Genomic DNA, 26,158 nt, shown 5'->3' on the forward strand with positions numbered 1-26,158 from the left:
TAACAAAATTTCACTATCTTTCCAGTAATTAACTTTATAGGGTCATCTGGTAGTTGCAGAATTGATGCCAATGAGTAATTAATTCTGAGGTTTTACGTGCCAAAATCACAATTTGATTATGAGGCACGCCATAGTGGGGACTCCGGATTAATTTTGACCAGCAGGGGATCTTTAAAGTGCTCCCAATGCACGATACACGGGCATTTTTGTATTTCGCCCCCATCGAAATGTGGCCGCCGCGGCCGGGATTTGATCCCGCGACCTCGTGCTTAGCAGCGCAACACCACAGCTGCTAAACCACCGCAGCGGGCGCCAGTGAGTACTCAAAGCATAACCCTTTCATGAAAATTAGTGCCTTGCACAAATTTCAGGAAATAAGCACTCGAAATGTTTAGCAAAATGCATTGCTGTTCCACTTAAAATGTTCACGCACTTCCAGTTAATATGTTTCCGCACTGTGAAAAAAAAATGCAGTACAAGAAACTGTACCTGACATATTTCGAGTATGCATTTCTCGAAACTTGTGCTAGGCACAAGGTTTCCATCATGGTTTTATATTACTGGCTTCCTTTCTGCAATTTCAATATACCCCCTGAATTCACTAATTAAAAGGTTAATTTCTAAAATTTGCTCAATCTATAACTATATTGACGATTATCATGCAACATGACAATTATCATGTTTCCCAGTGCTACAGAGCTTGGTCAGCAAAAATTACGGTTTTGTCTCGAATGCCTAATTTGAGGCCGTTGCCGTAGAATATCAAAGTATGCTGTGAAAGTTTAATAGTATCCAGTGAAATGCCTAAAGTGGACACGACATGCACTCACTTGGGGGGCTTCTCAACCGTACGATACTCCTTGAACTTCAACAGCTCCCCCTGGATTCCCTCCAGCGAGTTTGGGAAGCAATGGTCTTGCAGCTCGGCCGTCTTGGCTTGGATCCACTCCAGGAGCTTGGACGTTAGCCGCTCGTACATGTACTTCTGCCGGTCGGCGTCCATCATTTGGGCTACAATCTGCATAAGCGAGAAAAAAAATGCCCCCCATTGAGCCCATACAGTCTTCACTAAACGTTTTCATTATGATATCCCATTCATATATGGGTGGTTTGCAGTGGGATAAAATATTTACGCGCTTCAGGCTGGCAAGGGAGTCACATGGCGTGACATCATTATTAAACAGACTAAAGTTCTCTACTCTTTTGTGCACCAATTACAATGACCTGAAGCATATTTGCATGACAATATGTGCTGACATCATCATTATAACAAAAACATGACACTGATAGAACAAAACGCAACAGGTAGGACTATCATCCATATATGCTGCTTTGTGTTTATTCGGCAATGAGACAAGTGACGATAAACTACAGACACATCCCTACATGTACTGAAATGAGTCAGGCATTTTGGCCATGTTTAATGTATTTTGTCAAGGAGGATGGCTAAGAAAAAATGGTTATAATTATTGAGATAGCAAGTATCGAATTTGCTAGGTTACTATTCAATTCATAAAAGGTCATTTAAAGCTAAAAACAATTTGTGTAGAAAAGGATGTCACTTACGTTGGCGATACGTCTGCCCTGCTTCATCTCATTTTTCATGCGGGCAAACGTGTGGTAGTAGGATGCAACATACGTCATAACTGATTTCTCATCAGGCTTGTTTGTGTCAATATCTGGAAGCAAACAAACAGGCAAGTTAAAGAAAAACAAAAGAGGCATGGTTCTCGTCATCAAATTTTCAGGGACAATTTGATTTTTAAGAACTTTTGCAGAATTTATCTCCGATGACTACCTGTGAGAATGCAGTAGCATTTCAACATTATACGATGCTTTATGACAGGATTCATAAGTTTGTATGCATTTATCATGACTGTAGTAGACCTGCAACGTTTGGTGAAATTCTGGCATTATGCAGATGATTCACTGCCCATGGCAGAAAGCGGGAGGTGTATGCCCAAAAGTATGATACATCCTTTCCCAATTTTCAAATTTTGTAGACCTCTTTTGAATAGTACAAACTCACCCAACAGTTTAGGCCAATCAAATACACCTTAGGTCCTTGCGGCAGGTATTAAGTCCGAGTTTAATTTACATTACAAAAGAAGGGATTTCATATCTTGTGATACCACCTTTAACGTGACCTCTTAAAACCATTTTGTGAACTGGGAGAGTAGTGTTAGTGCACTTTCTTTTTTCCAGGCAATGCAATTACTATTACTGTATCACAGCCATGGGGTTCTTCACTCGAGCCATACTAATAACGAGAATTCATTATCCTCCCTATTTTATGTTGCTACATCTTTAACACCAGATAGTTAGTCAGATTCAGGAAAGTGGGAGGGGGTACACAACAAAAAAGATATTGCATTTAAAAATATTAGTTTCTGTTGATGGCCTGTACAGAAAAAAAACGAAAGTCTTAAGAACAAAGAAAGAAATCCACTCTTATAAAAACAATTCAGTTAAAGCTGCCAAACTTGCCTAGATAATTACCTTCAGCATCAAGAAGCCTGGGAATTCCCAGCTCCCTCTGGGCCACATTGAAGGCATTGTTGAGGTTGTCGATGTGGTTAACTGGTTCCAGGGCACTGTAGTCGATTAGATCGGGTCGGTGCGAATGAATCAACGCGTTGAAACCCATCCCGCTTCGCCAGCTGGAGCTGAAGTCTTGGATGTTGACAGCAGGATATCTAAACGTGGGCAAAAATGCTTTTAAGCGTAAGCTAAAGCTGTTTTGTAGATTAACTACAACAAAATTATTGCACCGAGTTGCGTAATATTTTTTTTCATAATTAAAAAAAAAGCGCATGATATACAGACACAAGATCAGGGCAACAGAAATGCCAAGTGTCAGCTGCAATGGCATGATACAATGAAAAATAAAAGAACGATCATCATCATCATCAGCCTATACTTGTGTCCACTGCAGTACGAAGGCCTCTCCCTGCGATCTCCAATTACCCCTGTCTTGCGCTAGCCGATTCCAACTTCCAAAAGTTCCAAAAAGAAAAGAATACACACAATTATATCTGCACACGCTATGGTGAAGGCAATGCCGATCTGTCACGATTCATGGACACATCATTTCTGTCTCACCAGAAGGTTGCAGTTCATGCATAACTCATCCCCAAAGAAGATAACTGAAGTTTCACCTACATACATGCCACCAAAATAATGTATTATTATTATTACTACTACTACTAACTACTACTACTAACAGCTAATTATTATTAATTTAAGTATTATTATTATTATTCATGGGAACTATGAAAATTTATGGATATTTGAGGAAAACTGCTTTTTACTGCATAATCCTGATTGGAGTCCATCAAATGTTCCTGCTTGCAGGGTGCAAATAAATGGCAACGACACCCAAATATTTGCAAGCATTGTCAATGCAAGTACCAAGATTGCCAAGTCATTGTGCATGTTCTTCTTAAACAAGCACTTTTTTTTTTTTTCGGCGGGGAAAAGACTCGGAAACATACCCTGATGTCTTTCTTTGGCACCACAGCAGCAAGGCATCCTTGGCTGATTTCTTTTCACTACTTTCGTTGTCTTCGTCCTGAGCACAAACACAAACAGTGCTTAGACCAACTTAACTTGAAGACAAAACAAACACATCCACAGACTTCGAAAAGTCAGCGAAACTCACCACGTCGATTTCGATGTCTTGGATTTGGAACCGCAAGATGATTGTCCATATAAGGCCAAGAATGAGTCGCGGGTTCCCGTCCACAATGTCTTCAGCTCCTATACTTTCCAAACGAACCTGAACGACAGTAATAACAGCGAGAGATCCCAATGTACAGGCAGCCAATTATAAAGATCCACTAACCAACTTTTTTCTTTAATCATCGAGTTTATGGGCACGAGCTTAAATGGCAAAATTGACACTAGCCAACAGATAAGTCATGTCTGCTCAGCAGAAATCATAGGATTTGACTTTCTCTCCCAAATGCAACAAACTTTATTGAAACCAGCCGATGGTTATCTCAGTCTGCATTTCACATGTTTTTGAATAAACGGCATCAGAGTTGGGCCCAAGCTAAAGCTTCCTCTTAAGGGGTTAAGCTACGTGCAAGCACAATGGCATTAGATTGAGCATACTGAATGTGCGGTGACATGCTTTGTACCTTGGTGTGTAAGAAGGCCAGGCTCTTGTTGACATTCTCGATCTTGTGGACACGCATCTTGCCGTTGTTCGGCTTGCCCAGCTTCTCGCCCGAGATGATCTCGAGCAGTTTGAGCAGCTTCTTGCCATCCGCCAGGTCGACGAACAGGTCGTCCACCTCCATCCGGGCCTGCGAGAAGCCAAACAGAAAAAGAAGCACTCTTAAACAGGGTAACAATGAAACATAAATGATCGTGGAACCGTATCCAATCACACATTAGACATTCCTCCTTATTAGTAATTTTCAAAAAGGAGTTGCTATCATTTGTTATCAATACCTAATACTTTCAATTCTTATCATGTATTTGTTGCTTTGTACTGCAAGAATTATTTTTTTTAACTGTGTTATCTTTTTAAATATTTTCACACCATTGTTTAAGCATACTTGTTCTTTTCTAATATTTTGACTCTCTATATTTTTGAAACGTGTTGTGATGTTGCACTCCACATTTATTGTTTATATATAACTTTCTGGCAGGAGGTCCCATACAGTTTTGTGCTCTAGGACCTCTTTCTGTAAATTTATCTATGTATTTTTTCACTCGTGAAATAAAAACATTTATTTATTTATTTATTCATTTATTTACTGATGGAACGGATGAACGGTACCAAGTTAAACATTTTTCAATATGTGCAAAGCAGCAAGTAATACGAAACAGACATATGTTAATTTTGCTTGAATAACAAAGCACTCTATAATTGATGCTGAATGACAACTCAAAGTCATGGGTGATCGTATGGATATGGAATCTTCGAATAGCAGTGTGTTATGTTTGTGTTTAAAGTATTGTAGAAGGCATCGTTTGCACCATTATGAGCACAAGGAATTTTTTTTTTTTTTTCGTTTAGGACCACAGATGACATATTGAGAACAGGAAGTGCTTCATTTTCAGTAATTGTTTTCAGTAATGTGATGTTGTGAACAAATGCCAACAGAAAATAGACTTGACAGAGGAGGCCGCTCTGACAGGACTGCCTAGCCTAGTTACATCTTTTGAACGTATGTTAACACTTGAATGAGAAAGGACAACCAGCGCATTTAGGAGCACACCTTTTAAATCAATCCTTGGAGAACCGTGGGGATTATATTTCACACCTGCCTGCTTCAAGTGCCTCTACCATTTATAGGAACGCATACTCCTGCATCCATGGTATTGTGGCACCTTGAAGTGTGACTTTTCTTTGTGTGGACAAAAATAAAAACAAATGACCATGTTTAGCTGATATGCAAACCCATCTGAAGTGCTTGGTTTCTTCTGCTGCTTCAGCACTTATGCTACTTCTTCTATGCCCAATATTTTACAACAATAATTTAAGTATCAGCACAGCTTACACTTTAAGAAGAGTAGGTAAATGTTACTTCGCTAATACTTTACATCTTCATGTAATATGCATATTATTTTTTTTAAACATACTTCTTTCTACCTGTGAAGCAAAATATGGGAGCTAAAAGGGCACAAAGACCGAGATATTTTCATAGCATGTGAATTGGCGTCAGAAGATTTTATGATACCTAATCTGTTGGGTTGTTTTATGTGTATAGAACGCTGTCTTTATGTTTTGCACCCAGGCTTCTCGTCATAATGCTTGTCTCAAATTGCTCCTTCGAAGAGTGAAAACTGACTGTCACGTGCGGGCAAACGCATTGCCGCCATAGAAGCACACGCAAAAGCGGCTGAGGCAAGCCAGTGAACTTGAATGTCCTCTCAGCTTTGCATGTTATCATTCGTCTTATCAGAGGCATCGCTGCAGTAAAGCTGTTGAGAGGATGGGAAGCAACACAGGTGCCCTAAACATCCCCGCACCCAGCACGCAACAGGAGGGTGATAAGAACAGAAAAGCATGGATTACAGAGTGATAAGGAAATAGCTTCCCAAACGCTCCAGGTAGTACAGTCAGACATGCCAAATTCGCTGCACAAGCATTTGCTAGCAGTAATTGAGACCATGTCACAACCTTCACAATGGAGGAAGAGGCTTTGATCAATTGGGAAACAAAGTCCACCGATACTCCATCATCATCACGTCTATCTATGCCCACTGCAGAAAAAGGCCTCTCCCCCTAATCTCCAATCACTCTTATCTTGCATCATCACAGTCTACCTCGTGCCTGCAAATTTTCTAATGTCGTCACAGCACTTAATCTTACACCACCCTTCCAACTACGTTTCCCTTCCCTTTCGGCTATTCTAAATAAACCATCGGTTACCATTTCTACATATAAGATGGCCTGCCCACGATGCCACGATGCACTGTACTATTATCAAATGCATGCAGCTACAGTGATTCCAGGTTTTTACTTAATTGCCCGTGTCATGTGTTTGTGTAAGAGAACTTATAAATAACAACACAAACATATTCGACGTGCTAACAAGAAGCATTTCAATCAGCATAGATCACTTCATACTCACGTTGTCCTTGACTACCTCAAAAAAAGGACAAATCAAAAGAAAAAAGTAATGTGCGACATCTTAAAGGAGAGGATGAGGAAAGAAAAAATTTCAGTGGCAGCTGCCACTAAAGCATAACAAAAATACATGTAGCCCATTTTATAACATGGTTCAGAACTCCAGGACCTTATGAACCATATTGTAAAATTGGCTATTGGAAAATAGCCAAGGGAGTGTTTGCAAGAAATAAAAGACGAGAGAATGAATGGTAAAGAAACAAGTGCACGTAAGTGATGTAATTAATCCAAGCCCCTTCAGAGCACCTTTTGGAGCAGCTAAAACCTCACTTCGGAGCTGCAAATCAACCTTTAGGAGCAGTTACCAGGCACATATTTCCGCAAGAAAATATTTAGTCTAGCTAGGTTAGTTTTGCCATGTTCTCCAACAAGAATCGGTACATGCACACGCACATGCATATGCTTGTCTAAAATTCACTTATCGCTTTTCATTTTCCTATGATATGCAACTATGATATGCAACTATGCATACAACTATGATATGCAACTATAGTAAGCTGCGTCCATCAGGCAGCAACAACTGCGATTTGCTTGCTCATCACGACGCAGCACCTTTTCACGTGCTGTGAAGGTGTTCGGTCTGCTAGTCATAACCATGAATCTAATTCAGTACTGTCCTTTTGTTCAGCGTGTACTTACTGGCCCTCAGAGATGTCATGAACCACTCACCTGCCAGCTCTCACAACCACACAAAATGGTACTACAGTCATGGGACTCAACAACGGATTTCAACTGCTTGGCTCTTAATTTCTCCGAAAGACCACAAAAATGGCGTTTTGATGTGGGCTGGAAGCACTTTATGCAATTTTTGGGAAACTCTAGCAGGATACAGCAGGTGAAACCTGGTGTATTAACGGATTCAAAATTTTATTGGTTTAGGGGTCATACTCATAGCACCAGCTTTTGTAACTCGTGATGATTCTCCAAAAATATTCAGTGGCGATTTAGTGGTAAATGCGAGAGAAATGTGTTAGGCATTACGTCGCACTTCTTTGCAGTCTTGGATCCATGAGTAAAACCACATTCACCACATAGCAATGCGATATTCAGGAGCTCACTCGACACATGTAATGGCTCTTCGAGGAGCAAAGTGAAACTGACAGCGAAGCAATCGCATGACTGGCACATATTGTTCAAAGCCAGTGCAACTACAGGCACCCCAGCAACAGAACTCCCATACCTTGGCACTTAACAAAAGAGTGTAGAGCAAGCAAGTGAATAATAAAGGCAGCAACTGCTGTCAAGTACCAGTCAGTGTTAATCGCAGTTTCCCCACCGAGGAGAAGTTATCTTGACAGCTGGCAAACAACTCCTCTAGAATGACCACTTGCGTGAAAAAGGTCACTGCGCAGCCATGGCACATTGTTTCAGAAAAGATAAAGCAAGGCTGTGACAGTTAGATAACGTATAATGACAGTACAATGGACCTTCTGTCAATCAGCAATTTCAGCAATTTTATTAGGAGGTATTCAAGCAACTAAGAAAGAATGTGTGAGGGAAACATGCGAAATTGTGGAATGTGGGAAAATGGTTTCTCCATCACGACAGCACCACAGTTCACACTGCTGCAGTAATTACACAGTTTTTAGGCTCTGAGGTACAGAGGCTGGTGTTCCCCAGGTACCCTATTGATGACATCGAGCACCCTGTGATTTCTGTATTTATTTTTAAAGGGGGAAATTTGATAAAGGATGGAGATTGACCATTGTACATGAGGTGAAAACAACTTTACAGGAGTCACTCGACAGCGTTAAGCTTGAGGAGTTCAGAGATGCTTTGAACAGTGGGAGAAAAGGTTGGGCTCTGTTAGAAATTATTTGAAAGGAACAAAGTGCTTTTTGACCAAAATGAAAATTTTTTTTCTTTTGGAGACAGTCCAGTTTCTTCGGGTCCCCCTATGTACTTTTTGATGTCTTAGTTTGAAACACCTTGGATGCTATTATGCACTGTCAAACATTTTACCATATTGGTGGATTCATCATCTTGTCACCTCTGACTGGCTTACGGAGTGGCTACACCTCCAACGATTGGCTCAGAACTCAGGCATAGTGGAAATCGAAAATATATGGCGAAACCTGACAGTGTTGTGAATACCTCAAATGCAGTGCCTCGAGATCAAGTCAGCGCAATAAATGTTCTGCATAAGAAGACATAAACCTGAGTGAGCTGGTAAAAATTTTAGATTTTAAAAGCACGCCTAAAAAAAAATGTGTACTTTGCAAGAGGGTCAAAAAGGACCGCACAAACATAAATTTTCAACTGAACTGTTGCACTACTGGATAATAGAAATAGGCACAAAAACTATTTGTGCATGGTTCAGCGAAGGCAGTGTCAACCCGTCAATCATGGATTTAAGTGCTCACTCACTCAACCTCTATAAACATGAATTGCCATATTTGAACCACTCTCTTTCAGGCCTAAACAGGTGTGTCCATGCTTGATGAGTTGGCGCTGCCTTTGCTGGAGCATGCACAGATAGCTATTTGCAATGCTCAACATGGTGTTTGCACTGATTTGTGACACCTTTTGTGTGAAGCCTTTTGTGTGTCATATAATGCCTCCAAGACCTGTACGCATGCGAAATTTTACTTGCAGTAGCAAGTCATAGTTAGTGTTTGCACTGATTTGAGTCACCTCGTGTGAAGCCTCCTGTGCATCATATGTCTAATCACACAAAAAGAAAAGTGGAAAAAGATGCAGAGGTGTGCATCGAAACCTAGGAGGCAGCAGGCACCATTCGCCAAGTGCCCGTTAGATGGCACCACAATACCATGTTGCAGCAAACACAGTGGCTTCATCAAGGCATGTAGTATCTGCACCTTGCTACACCAGGTCTGTCGTGTTAACATACCTTGATGAGATTGATGAGCAAGATTGTCTATGTGTGCAGTGCACCATGTGCAAGAGAGAACTGAACTTGTTCAGTAGCTGTTTTATCCAAGGAACCTGAAGTGTTCTTTGTCTTTCTTTTCTGAACCACAGTGGAACATTTTATTCAGTATTTGCCTTTACTTTTAATCTCTCTTCTGTCCAAGTTGTATTTTTTTCTACACCTCCCATAGAAAAAAAGAGTTAGCGGATGTATAAAATACATCTTGAAAGGATAAGCTTAAGGTATAGTAGTAACCTTGGTCAAGACCTTTTATAGACATGGATGTATAGAGGGCACTTCAACAAGCCATGCTAACATTAGGCTAAATCTAATAAACGCCTTGACAAGCCAATTGAAGAGCTTGTTCTCACAATTTCGTAATAATGGCTTTGGGACATTAATACAGGCTCTTTTTAAATCACGGACAGATCAGCAATGTACGCTTGCTACCGTGGTCTACTCAACTACTTGCAGAAGGCAAATTTGGCATAGTTTCTTACAAAATTTACTAGAAGGAGCTTAGGCACACAATGGTACGTTTGGCTACCATGGGAATGATGGGCAGTAAATGAATTTGTCGAATCTTTGTGCTTGTAGCCTCAGATGTTCTCGTGGTGTTATTTATTATGCTTTATCTTTCTAAATTTCCAAGCAATCGCATTTTTCTAAATGCATGAGGGCAACAAGTTTTTGCACACATGTATAATCATTGCACATTATTGCACTTACAACACAATATTTTGCTAAAGTGATAAATTTGCAAAGTAACAATGCTGTTTGAAGCCGAAAGGACCAAATTTAGTCATATCCATGTACTACCATCCTGCTAGCTAAAATTGAAGCTCCCGTGGAGACTAGGGTCAGCAACAAGCTATAAGAATGCAGTGGAAAATACTATGCCACTGTGTAACTGACAATTTGTATATATGCACCAGCCAATTACAATTGCTAATTTCTGTATTGTCACGGCGAAGGCAACCTTGTTTCAATATTGGCATCTGTCGGGAACTATGTTTTGGAGCGCGAATGCTCAGAGAGAAGGTCTGGTGCTCTGGTGGGTGGAGCTTGTACTGTATTTCTTACTTAGGTTGCCACCCCGAGAGTGCTACTCCGCGAATTCCGCCATATTGTCAAATTCTGTAATGGCGGCATTTTGAGCCAATCAGGGAAGCCGCCCTCTGGGCCAATCAGAACTGGCAAGATGGCGGATTGAACAATATGGCGGAATTCGTCATTTTTGCAGGAAAATCCGTGAGGTGGCGGCAGACAGACTAACCTTCTGCAGGAAGGAGTTCATCCACTTGGTGAAGGTCTTCTTCTGGATGTGTAGGCGTTCCTCCTGAAGGGCCCGGATGCGGCCCTTCTCAAACTCCATGGCGTCCGCTCGCTGCGACATGCTGATAGCTGTCGCCGGTCGCTCCCTTGTCGCTCCCTCGCTGGGCCGCGTGCCGTTACCTCATCGCAGCACCCGCACCACCTGAAACACACACGCAATGCAAAGAGGAGGTCAGCCGACGACGACGACGCAATGCCAACGTAGCAAACGTACGTATATATCTCTTGCGCAAACGCGTCGATCGCTGAGCGCTCCCCCGTCTTATGGTAGGCCATGTACCCAGATATTTCGCAGATAGCGTCGCGCGATATCGGCGTCGCGGTCACGCAGAGGATAAGGCACTTACGGATGAAAGAGGCAACATCCTTTTGTTGTTGCGGTCGTAACAACAAAAGCCGCGCACTTAGACGACGCCTCTTGACGAAACGTCAGGAATTCCTGACATCGCGAAAACTGTCTGTCGTGCACAGCTCGCAACTCCCATCATCACAGCAAAGGAATTTGTGGCGCATTATCGACAGGCACTTCTCTTGCACGAGCCAAGTCCGGTTGTGTTAGTCAGCACTGAGGCGATTTAGAATGACATGCGGTATTTTGGAACGATGTCCCTAGCTCATATATGATCAGCGTGGCATGCCCACGTCTTGCAATCTGTGGGATGAAATGATTTATTGACTTTGCCTGCATTTCATAGCGCAAATCGTAATTCCGGCACTGCCATTCAGTGAATTTTATAAATTTATCACCTATTTTTTTATAATCTAATAGTCACAGAAACCACCGCCGTGGCTGAGCGCGAGGTCGTGTGTTCGATTGCCGACGGGGAAACCGCGCATTTCAATGGAGACGAAGTGCAAGAAACGCTGGTGCACTTTGATTTAGGTTCACTAATTAAAATTAATCCGGAGCCCTCCGGTAAGGCGTCCTTCATCAACGCACTGTGTATAGTTTCACTGATACAGCCCGTCCACGCACCTCAGCGGCCGTTCTTGAGGTTTTTATCGCTAACGCAGTAACCAAGGGAATGCACTGGCCAAACATATTTCGTAAAAAGGATTGCGGCTTCACCGCGTGGCTCATAAGTAGTAGTAGTGATTTTATTGAAGAAGAAAATGACGCTTATTTCTGCTGAGGCTTATAAGCTGAGCAACAAAGCCACACACGAACAGGAGCGCTTGCATGCTCGTCGACGTTATCATAACCTCCGAGATCTGCGCGCGGCGACAGATCTCGAAGGCCATGTTGTTCATCCCCACACTCCGCTTCAGACTCGATGCGAGCTCGCGTACCTTTCTGTACTTCCGTGAGGCGACGCTGCGGAAGCTACGCAAGATGTCTCACTCCGCGCGTTGTGTTTTTGATCAGCGATGGCTTCTATACGTAAAAACAACTACAAATCGTGGATGTAAGCTTACGTCGAATCACGTACCAGTGGCGCACCGACGGGGGGGGGGGGGGGGGGGGTTCGGGGGTTGTAACCCCCCCCCCCCCCTGAGGCCGAGTTAACCCACCCTTTTGTATAACCCTATTTTCTTTCCTTGCGCCTTTGAGTACTGCAACTAAGATGTAAGAGGCGTAATCGTCTGCGAGTACGCAAAAAGCGCATTTTTTGACAATTTCCCGTGAAGAAATTGAAATTAGTGCTGTTTAGATGGTATTGGCAAACTGTCAACCCCCCCCCCCCCACCCCCCCTGGCAGAGCCTGGGTGCGCTATTGTCACGTACTACTGTAAGTGCACATTCGTGCTTCCAATGCGTGACGTACTATGTTTTGGTCGCGAGCGCAAGCGGTGCGATACGGCCGCTGCTCGCAGAAACGTATCATTCGCAATTTTTTGTGTCTCATGATAACTGGAGCTATGAAGATATGTTAAATATTTTTGTTCCCCCCCCCCCTTTTTTTTTTTTTTTTCACCGCACAAAGTGCAACGGCAGCGCTGCCACCGCCTCTTTTTGTGACGTCACGAGATACGTTCAGGTCGAGCCCTAAAACAGACGAAGAATGCGCGAAGTATGCCGGATGTTCGAGAAACGACCTATTTCACCGGGTACGTACAGCTCTCGAGTGATATGGCTCCCGCTAAAGAAACGTTTGCCCCCCAACTTCTACCGGGCACGCCGTTATCTTTCTTGTCACAGCAAGCTCACTTCGGAACGCGCACGCACAGCCCCTTATCGCAGTCTCCATTGTTTGTGACAAATGTTATGGTATGCGGCCGCGATAAGCGACGCGACTACCGCGTGTTCAAGAGGCGCGACGATTCGTGAAGAGCCGCGCGTAGTCCACCAAGCGGTCACGGTCGGCTAGCCACGAACATCTCGACAAGCGGCCCAGTCCGCAGAGGTCCAGCCACGTGACAACAAATGCACTCAACCGCAAAAGTCGGTTATTAAATTAAACTGCGAAGTTTAATGCCCCGGAACTGAGCAGTGGGTTATGACGGACACCATAGTGGAGGACGCGGCCAATTTTGACCGCCAGGGTTTCTTTAAAAGGGGTACACTAAAGCAAAGTATTAGGTCAAGCTATAGGTACGTAAATTATTCGTCTAGAAGTCTACGATCCTTTTCTCTGTGCCGATACGTCACTTTGTTGCGTAGAAAACTGCCGCCGAAGGTCCCGATGCTCCTCCTCATTTTGAATCGCCCGCGCCAATACAGACGAGCTGACGTAATCTCCCACGTGACCTCCCTCCCTGCCGCTCTCTGTGAATCAGCCGGTGCTGAAGTCACATGAGAGGTACCATTGTCCACAAAAGGTGGCGCCACTCCGACGTTCCATTTTCGTCGTTTTCTCGCTTACAAAAGCTCTGTTCTCGCTACGAATGACAAATTCGCTATTACAGAAGACCGATCTTTCAATCTAGCTCGACTTTGAAGTTTCCTTTATTCTCGTTTTAACATGCACCCAAACCACGATGCACGTGCAGTTAAGTTAGTACATGTTACTTTGTAGAGCACTGTACATTTGAGCCATATACAACATAACTCTAGGTCGTTCTTGCATTCCGCCCCCATCGGAATGCGGCAGACGCGGCAAGGATTCGAACCCTGACCTCGAGCTCAGCAGCAGAACATCACAGCCGCGAGTAAAAGAAAACGGCAGGTTCCAGAGACGTTTTGATTCAACCACGTCATCGCCAAGCATCTTATCACGCATTCGCCGAGCGATGACGTGATAACAGCGATAATTCCCTGAAGGCAGTCACATACAAGATGTAAAAGAACGCGTGCGTGATAATGTACTCAGCCGGGAATACGGGTTAAAAATAAACCTGAGCAAGAGGGCAAAACGAAGGGATATGCACTATATGCGTTCTAATCGTTATATTGTCGTTCTAATCTTCTATGGACGTTTATTAAGCGTATCGTACGTTCTAATTATTAAGCAAAACACTGTTTATAGCGACTCACTTGGGAACAATCAAAAGCACCAGACAAACCGGCAAACTTTTTTTTTTCCTGTTCGCCGAGTCCCTCACAAAAGTCGCAATAAATTTTTTTTTAATTTCTATTTTATTTTTAAATAGTTATTTCTATTGATGTTGCTTTCAACCACGACTTTCTGTTGAGCTGCGCAACTGAATATCGCACACGATCGATTTATGCAAGGCGTCAGATAGGACTCATCGCGATATGAGTCAAGAGCTTTTTTTTTTTTTTTTTCTTTTTTTTTCCTCGCTATGTTCCAGCTGCTGCTTCAGTCGTAGCGGATCAGCACCGCATTGAGTCTACAGGGCAGCTAAGGACATTACGAAACGATCGCTGGACGATTACGTCGCTTAGCGGGGGTAATCAAGAAGGCTTGACGGAAGCAAAAAGAAAAAGGAAAATTAGCAAGCCGGGAACACGTGTATACGCATAACGCGGTCCGAGACGGAAAACGAAAATCGCGCATCAAAAACACGGCGGTCGTCGAGAACAAAGTCGTCAGGAACTCATCAACAGAAGACTCATCAAAGGAAACGCAAGGAACTCTCAACGAGGAACGCAAATGGTCTTGTCTCATCAGAAACTGAACGGAGATAAGTGTTTTATTAATATTTTTTATACAGGTGCTTCGATGTCAGTCCAAAGAAAAGCCGACGGGAGGTCACATGACATTCTGACTGGTGTTTACATACACTTAATTGTCTTGTATACTATACATTAAGCAATAATACATGCGTACTGGGAAACTCATCAGCGCTCCGCCGCAGCGTTAACTTACAAAAGAGAAAACGAAATCCACGTTCTAGGGCAACTTGATAGCGCGAACTCCCGACGTTCCTGTTCGATATATCTATTTTCGTTTCCGCTTTCGCACGTCGCAGCTTTACACTGCTAAATGTGTGTTCGATATACTGCGAAATTCGATATATCGGGTGTACACAGTGCTCAACTGCGGTTTACTAAAAAAAAAAAAAAAATGAAGAAACTGCATGTTCGCTACATACGGCGAAATTCGATATTACCGATTGTGCGACACCAGCGTGCATGCCGGGAAGAAAACTACCGTTATAAGGCGAAAAAACCGATAATCCGGTTACGTCCGCACAATTAACTGCGGTGTACTAAGACAGGACACTGCATGCGTGTTCGCCGTAAGGGAAAATTCGGTATATCCGATTTCGACTGAATGACTGCAGCGCGTACTGGATAGAACATTATGTTCGCTATGCAGCGGAATTCGATACATACGATTTCTACATTGCGACAACCAGCGTGACGGGAAATCTTTACGTTCGACAATAAAGCGAAATTCAATAATCCGGCTACGTCCGCACAAGTGCGGTGCACTAGATTAGGACGTGCATAGCGTGTTCGCTATAGGGCGAAATTCGGTATATCCGATCCCAACTGCATCGAATACCGCGATTCGGTCTATATTATGCACAGGCCGCGCTGCCTCGTCGAGAAGCCATCAGGGCGCGCCTCAACGTCGCCCCAGCTCCGCGCGGCTGGAGCGAAGACAAAGTGAAACCGCGCTCGTAACTGCGCCTCAGGCAAGGCCGCGCCGCCCGGGCATGCGACGATTAGCGCGAGGTCGCGATCGCGCGCCTGCCTTTCTTGCACGCCACACATGCCGCCGCCGCCACGCGAGTAATTGCGGGTTTCTGCGTGCTGCACCAATGAAAGCCGGCTGGAACGGATTAAGTGTCGGGCGCGGGCGAAGAAGACGCTGCTGCGGGCAGGAAGGACCACAGGTTCCGTGACGCCGACGCAGGAAGCCGCAGAAGAGGTGTGAAGTGCACGCTCGTTCGCACCTACTCGACGCGCCTTTATAGGTAAAGCACCGAGGCGTCCGGTAAACGAAAGAGTCGAGTGCGAAGGCCGAGGAGAACAGCCGGGAAACACGTATGCTGCATTGTAAAGCGGAAGTGAGAAGGGGAAGTGACAAAGTGGACAGCGTACAGACGCTCACTTATAACTGAAGTTTAACTGAACATTTTTTACGGAAGCGGAGGTGCGCGCATGCGCAGATAGAGGGCGCATTCTGCAAGTGTCCACCTAGAGGACGTCTATTTCGTCGGCTGCTGAAGTGCGCGTTGCTTGGCAGGGGGCGCCTGTTTCCTTCTCACACGTGCCTCAGCCCAGCCAATCAGAAGCAGCAGACGAAATTGACATGTCCACTAGGTGGACACTTACAATACCCCCCCCCCCCCCCCCCCCCAGCACATACTACTACAGTGCCTAGAATATACTATAGTACTACTCGGCGCGCAGAAGTGCAATTCTTGTACTCCCATTGTGTGCACTTGCGTGCCCAGAAAAGATGTAGCAACGACGTGTCGGTCTCCCAACAGGCGAACGCAGTTCCGCTGCTTTCCAGGAAGCAGTTTCGAAAACGAAAAGAGGAGGACGAGGCGAAACGAAGTTGCAACAAACGAGAGTTGCGACGGTTGCGACCTTGAACGGCCGCGAGACGACCGCACCCTCCCGGAACTACGCGTTATAAATGTAGCCCCGTCTGATGACGAAACGCTACCACGTAACGCGGTAGGCACGGAACGCGGCTCGCCTCTGCCGTTTCGTCATCTGTTTCGCAATGTCGTCTGCTTCCCATTCACCTTGTTTCGTCTGTCACTGAATTGCCTATGTCGGTTTGCCTCGTATGTATAGTCTTCTCTGAGCCGGTTGCAGCTTTGAAATACTAGCTGAAATGCATGTTTGCCGCTAAAGATACGCATACTTAAAGGTACGGCGAAATGTGGACGACGACACAGGCAGTTGTTTTTACCTTCCTGTGTGTATTTCTACCGACAAATGTATATTTCACAAGGCCAACTGACACCGTCGACATGATGATGATATATGTTGTTTTGTGGCGCAAGGGCCAGCTATGGCCAAAGAGCGCCAAGACGTGTTGTACTGAGTGAGCAATGGTATGATCAATGACAGTGGGTAGGTGTAGGGTGGCTGTAAAGGGGCCTAAAATCCTGCGCACTAAAGGTGCGTAAAACAGACAAAATTAATAAAATCATGACAATGACGTGATAGGGGCACAATGAATATAGTATAAAAAGGTGTAAGCGATACAAGGCACTACTGCCTCACAGAGACCCTTAGGAGCAAGGGCCTGGAGGAGAGTGCATTTCAAATATGTGGTCGCGGCAGCGTTCTCTGAAAGAGGACGCCGCTACGAATCTCTCGGGCGAAGAACTTGTAAAATGTCGATGTCGTTTAAAAAGGCTAAAACTGAATCGTTCTGAAATATCGGGTCGTTATGTAAAAACATCGCTGGATGAAGGGGTATATTCTCTTTATAGGCTTGAACAAAGTGCTTTTTTCTTTCAGGTTCTATTATTGGACACTGTACTAGGATGTGAAGTACAGTAAGTGCTTCCCCACATCCAGTACAGGTCGGGGGTTCGCCTCCAGACAACAGGTAATTATGTGTGCCGTAAGTGTGTCCTATTCTGAGCCTACAGAATAGGACATCATTTCTTCTAGATTTCGTGGTCGATGGCCAGTTCCCTAAACGGGGCTTAATTAAGTGAAGCTTGTTATGAGTCTGGCCGTCCCACAAACGTTGCCAGTGGGCTCGAAGTCTCTTGCGTAGATATGGCTTCATATCGAGAACAGGGACGAGCATAGATGTGTTGCCAGCTTTCGCCTTGATGAATGTGGCAAGCTGGTCTGCCAGTACATTTCCCTCGATGTCTCGGTGTCCTGGCACCCAGCACACCACAACATGCTGCCCAGACGCATAAATACTACATATTAATGAATAAAGCGATACTATTACAGGATTTTTGTGCCTCTTAAGAGATTTTAAGGCTTTTACTACGCTCAGCGAGTCTGTATAGATGATTGCTTTTGGTATTTTCGATTCTTTGATATGTTTAAGAGCCGACAGTATTGCATAAGCCTCTGCTGTGAAAATGCTCGTTAGGGGGTGCAGGGCGTCGGCATCTGAAAATGATGGACCAACCGCTGCATAAGAGACGCCAGCATGAGACTTTGATGCATCGGTGTAGAATTCCGGACAAGAGTATTTATGCTGCAGTTCAAGGAAGTGCATTCGAATGTGTGTAACCGGGGCGTGCTTCGTAACATGTAAAAAAGACAAATCACAGTCTACAATCTGCCACTGCCACGGTGAGACCTCTATAGTGGGTGTCATTAGACGATGTTCAAAGAGTGGGACATCCATTTCCTCAGCCAGACTTCTCACACGCAACGAGAAGGGCTCTCTTACTGCAGGTCGGTTATGAAAGAGGTGGGAGCTGGACAAATCATTTACGGTGGAATATGAGGGATGTTCACTGTTTGAATTCACTGTAAGGAAATACATAAAAGCTGTGTAGGTCCTCTGCAAGTGGAGTGACCACTCATTTGATTCCACGTAAAGGCTTTCTACAGGGCTTGTCCTAAAGGCACCTGTAGACAAGCGAATACCTAGATGGTGGACGGGGTCCAGCATCTTCAATGCGGTTGGTGTGGCTGACTGATAAATTATGGCCCCGTAGCCTAGGCGTGTTCGTATGAGGCTTTTATACAAGTTTAACAGACACTTTTTGTCACTACCCCATGTAGTGCGTGACAACACTTTTAAAATATTCATTGTTTTCATGCATTTGTTTTTTAGATGTTTTAGGTGTGGTATGAATGTTAGCTTTGTGTCAAGAATTATGCCTAAGAATTTGTGTTCTGTTTTTACAGGTAGACTCTGTCCTTGCAGGTCAATGTTGGGGTCAGGGTACAGTCCTCTCTTTCGAGAAAAAAGGACGCAGGTGCTCTTTTGTGGATTTAGACAGAACCCATTCTCGTCTGCCCATTTAGCCACCCTGTTCAGACCAAGCTGAACCTGCCGCTCACAGATTGCAAGGTTGCATGATTTAAATCCAATCTGTACATCATCGACATACGTTGAATAAAACATGTTGCGTGGGATGTATAGACGCAAGGAATTCATTTTTATAATGAAGAGAGTGCAACTGAGCACCCCACCCTGTGGGACTCCAGTTTCCTGCACAAAAGGTCGTGACACCGTCGACATTCGGTGATCATTTACGTTATACTGGGGGTATACCATATCTAGACCCTTGCACAAAAAATGCACCTTGTTCACCATAATTTCAATAGACTTTCTATTGAAGGTAACATAAAGTCAATAAAAACACAATAGAAAGTTTAAACTGATTTCTGTAAGGGGAGTTAACAATCCTGACGACCAGGAAAGCGCATCGGAAATCAAATTCCGTGTTTTTACCTGCCAAAACCCCGATCTAATTATGAAGCACGCCGTAACTGGGTCTGCGGATTGTGATGATCCCGGGTTCTTTAACTTGCGCCAAAGTACAAGCACACGAGCATTTTTGTATTCCGCCCCTGTCAAAATGCGACCGCCCCAACCGGGATCGAACCGGCGACCTCGAGCTCAGCAGCGCGACGCCATTGCAAGCTACGTAACTGCGGCGTGTGAAACGCATCCATAGGAACGCAGGGCAGATAAGAAGAGATCGGGCGGAAACCTCAGCGGCTGATCGGGACATCAAAATTGGCATGAAATTCATTTCCAAGACCCTTTCGTAACCGCCGCTCGATTTAAAGGGCAAGCTCTATAGTCGCAAACAAGCAGAGCATGCCCTAAAATCTACCACCATCAGTACTATAGCGCAATGTATACGCTGTGATCAGACATGGCGGACGGTTTTTGACCATGTTTCATCAACGTTTATAGCAATTTCAGCCATCACCAAGAACGTGCATGAAAGTAGAGAGAGAGAGAGAGAGAGAGGTTGTGGAGAGGAAGATGCGCTGTTTTCTGCGGCCCTTTAGGGAGCACGGATAAGAGAGAGAGATAAATCTAGAAATGTCATTAGTATTGAGTCGTCCCTTTCGGGGTACAGCTGGCCTTCCGGCCGTGGTGCTGAGTCAATGTATGGACCCGTTGACGTGTCTTACGACAAGCTCATCGTAAGGATAACACACACGCACGCACACACACACTGCTTAGGTTGACATTCTGCTTGTTCTGGGACGTTTCTTTTATTTTTTTATTTCATTCGTTTTTTTTTCTCTCATCTCTCTCTCTCTCTTACTTGCCGCGCCAGGTTTATGTATTATTACTTTTTTAAGGGGAAGGGGGTTGGTCTGAGAATGTTTCTGGAGCACTTTACGCATGTTGGTCCGGATTCATCCGGGCGGGCACCTTCCCTCTTCCTAGCAGGTTCGGCTCCAAATGTCGAATTCGCGCTGGCGAACACGTTTACTGCGAGCACTGCACCCGCAAGATGGCGCTATAAGAGGAGCGGCAAGGAAGTAGCGGCAGTTTTAAAAAAGAAAGAAAACGAAGAAACGAGGGCGGGCGCATCGTCCATTACGTCGGTGCCCGTCATCGATTCAGCAGGCCCCCGAGTCACGACCGAGCAATCCTCTCCCTCGGCAAGATGGTTAATGGTTTTCCTGGCCTTCCTAAAAGAGAGAGAGGGGGGTGATCGCTCTGCGGGCCATGCATCTGACGGCTCGGGGCGGGGGTGTCGAGTGAGGCCGGAGTCGATACGTCTTCACCTCACTCACCGCACACGCTGCACACGCGCACGAAGACTACAGCAGCTTGCTGGAAGCATCGCATATAACAAAGCAATGGAGGTGGCCGCCTCGATTCTGCGAAGCGACTGCCTAAAGAAACAGACGCGTACTGAAAGCAAGACAGAGCGCAGAGGAAGTGTTTTTTCGTTGGTTTCACTACAGTAAACGTATACTGGCACGTTGCTATCACATCCGTGACGAGGAAGGCGGAGAAGGTGGGGTTGGAAGACAGAACAAGGGATGAAGAGAGGGGGGGGGGGGGGGGGGGGACATCGCATCAGTGTTCGTCGTCCTAACCGGCCGAACTGGTAAAGCCGCGGGCATAGTAGATGATCTGTGTCGTTCATGTCCGTTTCGCGCTGCCAATAGTTTTCAGTATAGTGGTTTACTTTATTAGCCTGTTCTTTAACGTATATTACAGTTTACGGAAAACCGAGACACCCCTCCTCGTGAATAGTCCCGTCCGTTTTGAACCTCCACGCTTCTGGAAGGTGGACGCTCCCTACGGTCCTGGCTGGGTGCATATCTTGCCATTCCATTACGATGTGTTGTCGTCTCCGGTCTTTTGCTGCACATACCTCATCCTGTCGCGAATATTTGCTCCGCTGTATTTCTAGTCCTCAGGCAGTCAACTTGAGTACACTCTAGCTCGGGCCTCACGGTGACGGACAGTCAACGGCGGCGGACAGTTTGCACACCCGACAGAGTCGCCGAGCCCGACACACGTTTCCCTCCACCATTGTCGTACGCTGCTGTGGGGACGTACAGTATACGTATAACGGTGCAGCTTCACTTCCGCGTCGCTCGCCTCAAAACATCACCCCCCGCACTCACAGTCAGCCCAGTATGCTTCCAACCCCCCCCCCCTCTCCCTCCTTTTGTGAGAGGAAAAGAAAGGGGGACGTGTCAAACACAAAACGGAAGAGAGAGTACATGCATACGAGGGGGAAGGGTCATGAATAAGCCACTAGCGAGAGAGGTAGAAAGACGAAAGAAAATGGCAATAAGAAAAAAGAATAACGGCGGCCACCAGACACGCCGGACGCATTGTTGTCCGCCGTCCTGGTCGCGAGACAATGAGAGAGTTTGACCACCATTCTCTTCTGCGCACTGCCGGGAAGACTATACCCTACGGCAGGAAGCGAGAAATAAGAGGAAAAAGAAGAAGCGCCGTTGTTTCTTTTCCTTCGCAGCATTTGAGAGGGGTGAGGGTATAGGCGGCTCTGTGCGTATGGTCGTCACTCCCCTGCAAGGCGCAAGGGTTCGCCCCTATATAGAAGCAGGTTACGCGGTTCTAGCTGTGCCTTTCCCCTCCCCCAACGCTTCCACCACCATCGTGTGTGCCTCCTCTCTTCTTCTTTCTCTTTTGCCTGTGCATTCTCATGAACAGTTCTTCACAACCACAATCTCTCTCTCTGGGAACACGAAAAAAAAAGAAAAAAGAAAGAAAGAAAGACAGCGGATGCTGGAAGCGAGGGCAGCGATGCTCTTCGACAAAAATAAGGCAGGGACGATACCAGAAGGCCAGAACAGAAGGCACATGAAACAAAGTGTGAGAGAGGGAGGGAGAGGGGGGAGACTGGAACAACCACGAAACCACGAAACCTCTAGCGTGTAAAAGAAAGAAGCGGATGACACCAGAGCGTCTCACTCGTCACACTCGCTCTATCTGTCGCTGCTAAGCGACCGCCGATAGCTTCCACTGCCACGTCGTTAATTCGTCTCTCCTACAATCGCCACTTATACGACGTGGACAACTGAGAACCTGTTCGGTGCTATTCCTTCGCAAAAAAACAATGCTAAGCGCTCTTCACCACAGGAAAACACACACGCACGCACAGTGCAACGGGAACTTGAAGGTATGCGTCGCCACCCTCTTTCATTAATTAAGGGACTGTCTGCCGCTCGGAACATGTCTTTGGAATGTGGTGCGAATGAGAATATTGTGCGTCCCATCGACGGAAACGCGTGCATGCTTGCACCCTACAAAACAATCTTTAACTTGGCTCTGAAAGTGGTGCAAGAACGGCATGTGGCGACGCTCGACGGTGAAACAGCGCAACGAATTCGTGTACCGTCACGCAACCAAACAGCCACGCACGGATAGTTATATATTGCCTGCGTGTAATATTGTACTACTCCTGAAATTGTATTTTACGCTCTTCCGCTAACTTTTCTTTGCGTGATGAGAGAGTACATTTATTTATTTTCCAGCTAGCGCGCGTTGGAAAGTGGCGCCGCGCCGCAGATTCGCCGCGGCACGTCCTACGATCCGAAGACAAGAGGGAGTGACGAAGAAGATCGGTCACGGAGACAACGGTGCGACAACAGGGACGCACGGAGCGCGCCAGCCAGTTTGCCGGAGAAAGCACGCGCGTACAATCGGGTCAACGGCCTTTTACGCGCGCGTACACGTCCAGAGGAAAGCGAGCGAGACGTCACCGACGGCGGTGCACCGGTCCTAGCTTACTAACGTCTCGTAGAAGCTGGCGCGCCGACGTGGCTTCAGTGGGACGCGACTACATCGGCTTGAAGCCTTCCTTCAAGCGAAGACACGCACACACACTGGATATGGAATGTAGTCAAAGCTTTTTGGAACTAACAAGCTAATCGTTAAATGGGCCCCGGACCTGCACCTGACTAGGCCCCGGACCCAGTCAGGTGCAAGGAAGAACCTTTTGTTCCGTGACCCTTTGGTTTCTTGTACAAGGAAACTAGAACAAAAAATGAATTAAAAAAAAGTTTCTGTTTAGTTATGTTTGAATAACGGGATTAGTGAGCGAGAATGTGTGGTGCCTCTTTCTTGTGTGCTACTTTTGTACAGTGTTAGATTGCACGCAGCAATTGGACATCCTCAGCCAAAATTCCATAATTATATTACATCATGATGGTAATATAATTATACATCCTAATGTTTTTTTTTTTTTTCCTTCCATGGGATTACGGGTATAGTAGTACACGGACTTGGCTAAATTTCGCGCTTCTGGCTTCAAACAGCTTTGCGAATTCGTAAATTGATCATTTCCAACAAAATATTGCGTTACTAATGATTATGCGTGTGCGCAGAAACTCACTGCCTTCGTGCATGTAGAATAATATGATTACTCGGAAATTGAGAAAGATGAAATGAATTAATGCTACTGGAAGGTATGAAGCCACAGGCAATAAGATTATACAGATCCATTTATACTATACCCATAATTATTTTCACGGTAGCCGAACTATCGCCCCGCCAAAGTTTCCTCTAGTAAGCTTTGTAGAAAACTCCAGTCTAAATCAGGGCCCCTGAGATCAGGGGGAACGCGTATCCAGATCTTGGAGGTCATGTCTAAATCCATTCAGGGAGATAGACGCCTGGGCGGATCACCGCGGAAGAGCGAAGGAGTGGCCCCGTTTTCCGTGACACGACGCACAGGACAAACAACAAAGTTGTCCCGCGAGGGAACGGGCTTCTCTCAAAGGCCCGTGACGCCATTCTGGAACGTCGCCGCGGTAGCGCACGGCGCGGCGCGGCGTGGTGGAGGAAAAAGGCGCAGGAAGAAGGAACAAGACCAGCGCGGAACATCAAAACGACGACGCGTACGCGTCAAAACAATCTCAACAGCAGCGCAAAGCGTCACCACAGAGTGCGCGACGCGCATGCGCCAACGTCGCGAGCATCTCAAAAGCCGCAATAAGGCTTTCGAACAACTGCAGACGTGCACGCGAGCGCACAGAAGAAAACTCGGCGAAGCAGACGGACAGCAAGATGATGAGAGAGAGAGAGAGAGAGAGAGACCAGAATATATAGATCAGACCATGGGTCACGCGGACAGAAAAACATATCAGACTATGTCGCAGATCAGACGAGAAAGACGGATGATAACGCGGTGCAGACCACGGAGACGTACGGACGTACACACACATATATAGACAAGAGCAGACGATGGAGACAAATCGGAATAGGTCAGGCTTTAGGCCAGACGATGGAGAGACCAGACGCATAGAACCTGACTACAGACCAGACAAGACAGTCAGATCAGAACAGTGCAGACCACGGAAACCAGACCAAACTGCACAGACAGAGAGACCGCCGTAAACGCGTCAGCACGAACAGACGGAACAAACATCCACGTACTCATGCGTGTGGACGTTGGGCTAGACCAATTAGCAGACGCGCGAACACCAATTAGCAGACGCGCGAACAGGAACAAGGAAATTTTGTCTCTCTCTCGAGTCCCAGAGATGCCGATAGCGATGGTATATATACCACTCTGCCGGCAGCTACGTATTATACGCAGCCGTATTAAACGGTGGAGATGGAGGGCGGTGCAGATGTAATCATCCGCTTCTAAATTCACTTTTCCACGGAGAAGAGGAAGCAACTGAGCCTACAAACTACAGGGAAGACACCGTAAGTATGGCGACAGAGAGAGTGCTAAAGTGATCATCAACGGGATTGGCCAATGCGGACGATCGCGTGCATAATGGTCGACTTCCAAGTTACGGGGCGCGCGGCCTTAATATGGGCTAAATGCGCGCTCGAAGGCGGCAATATCTTAGAAGTATAGTCTTGATCAGGCCCACGGGGGGCGCAATGCCGAGAAGAATCGATTTAATAAGTCGACAACTTAATGAAGTGCGCCTTTCCAACAACGACGCGGCGAGGATCGGGATCACGTGTGCCATGTGACGTGTGTAGATTTAGACATCTGCGCGCAAAGACATTCGTCGCAGCGTCAAACCAGGAAGTCTCTTTTCGCGGAGCAATTTGTTCTAGAGAAACCAGATGGCGCTTACGGTGGCGCGCCATACGTTGCCTCAGCGACAGCGCACGAATACGAAACCATTACCGCTTCTACATTGCTTCTGTGCCATCAGCTGTCGGAAGTGCAATTGAGTTTTTGCTAACGCACTGTGCTCCATTCATGCTGGTTTGAATCATGTGAATTGAAGAGGCGTGCAGTAGTTGGCTGCAAAAATAGTGATTGGCATATTAAGGAATGTAATGAATACATTGGGGCCAAGTTCGCGGACCGCTGCTGCAACTGTCCGTACGTGTATCCGGCACTTCGAGATGTACGGCTTTCCTCGAGGATACAAAAATTTGTTCATCCTCCAGCGTTGTATCGCTAACCTTCAAAGAAAGGGCTTCAGTCCCGGTACGTCGGCAAGAGTGAGTACCGCTCGTTAAACAATGATAAAGGGAGTAGCGCCGCTTCCTGTCATAGTAGGTTTCGCGCACAGTATCTACACCCATCTACCCCAACCGGCACGGAAACTTATGCCCACTCTTTCACCAATGTGT

The 26,158-nt window shown here is 45.8% G+C and overlaps 1 protein-coding gene across 1 annotated transcript in view; it reads right to left on the reverse strand.

Moving 5' to 3' along the window:
* LOC119457520 (spectrin alpha chain, non-erythrocytic 1-like) overlaps nt 1–26,158 on the reverse strand; it is a 153,968-nt gene that overhangs the window by 81,742 nt on the left and 46,068 nt on the right. Inside the window, 7 exon segments of the mRNA XM_049670140.1 lie at nt 831–1,018; nt 1,567–1,679; nt 2,500–2,696; nt 3,495–3,571; nt 3,662–3,778; nt 4,143–4,310; nt 10,795–10,995. Of these exon segments, the coding sequence (XP_049526097.1) occupies nt 831–1,018; nt 1,567–1,679; nt 2,500–2,696; nt 3,495–3,571; nt 3,662–3,778; nt 4,143–4,310; nt 10,795–10,914 (980 nt within the window). The 5' untranslated portion in view covers nt 10,915–10,995.

This window comes from Dermacentor silvarum, chromosome 7, assembly GCF_013339745.2.
Source record: "Dermacentor silvarum isolate Dsil-2018 chromosome 7, BIME_Dsil_1.4, whole genome shotgun sequence".
Taxonomy (NCBI): Eukaryota; Metazoa; Arthropoda; class Arachnida; order Ixodida; family Ixodidae; genus Dermacentor; species Dermacentor silvarum.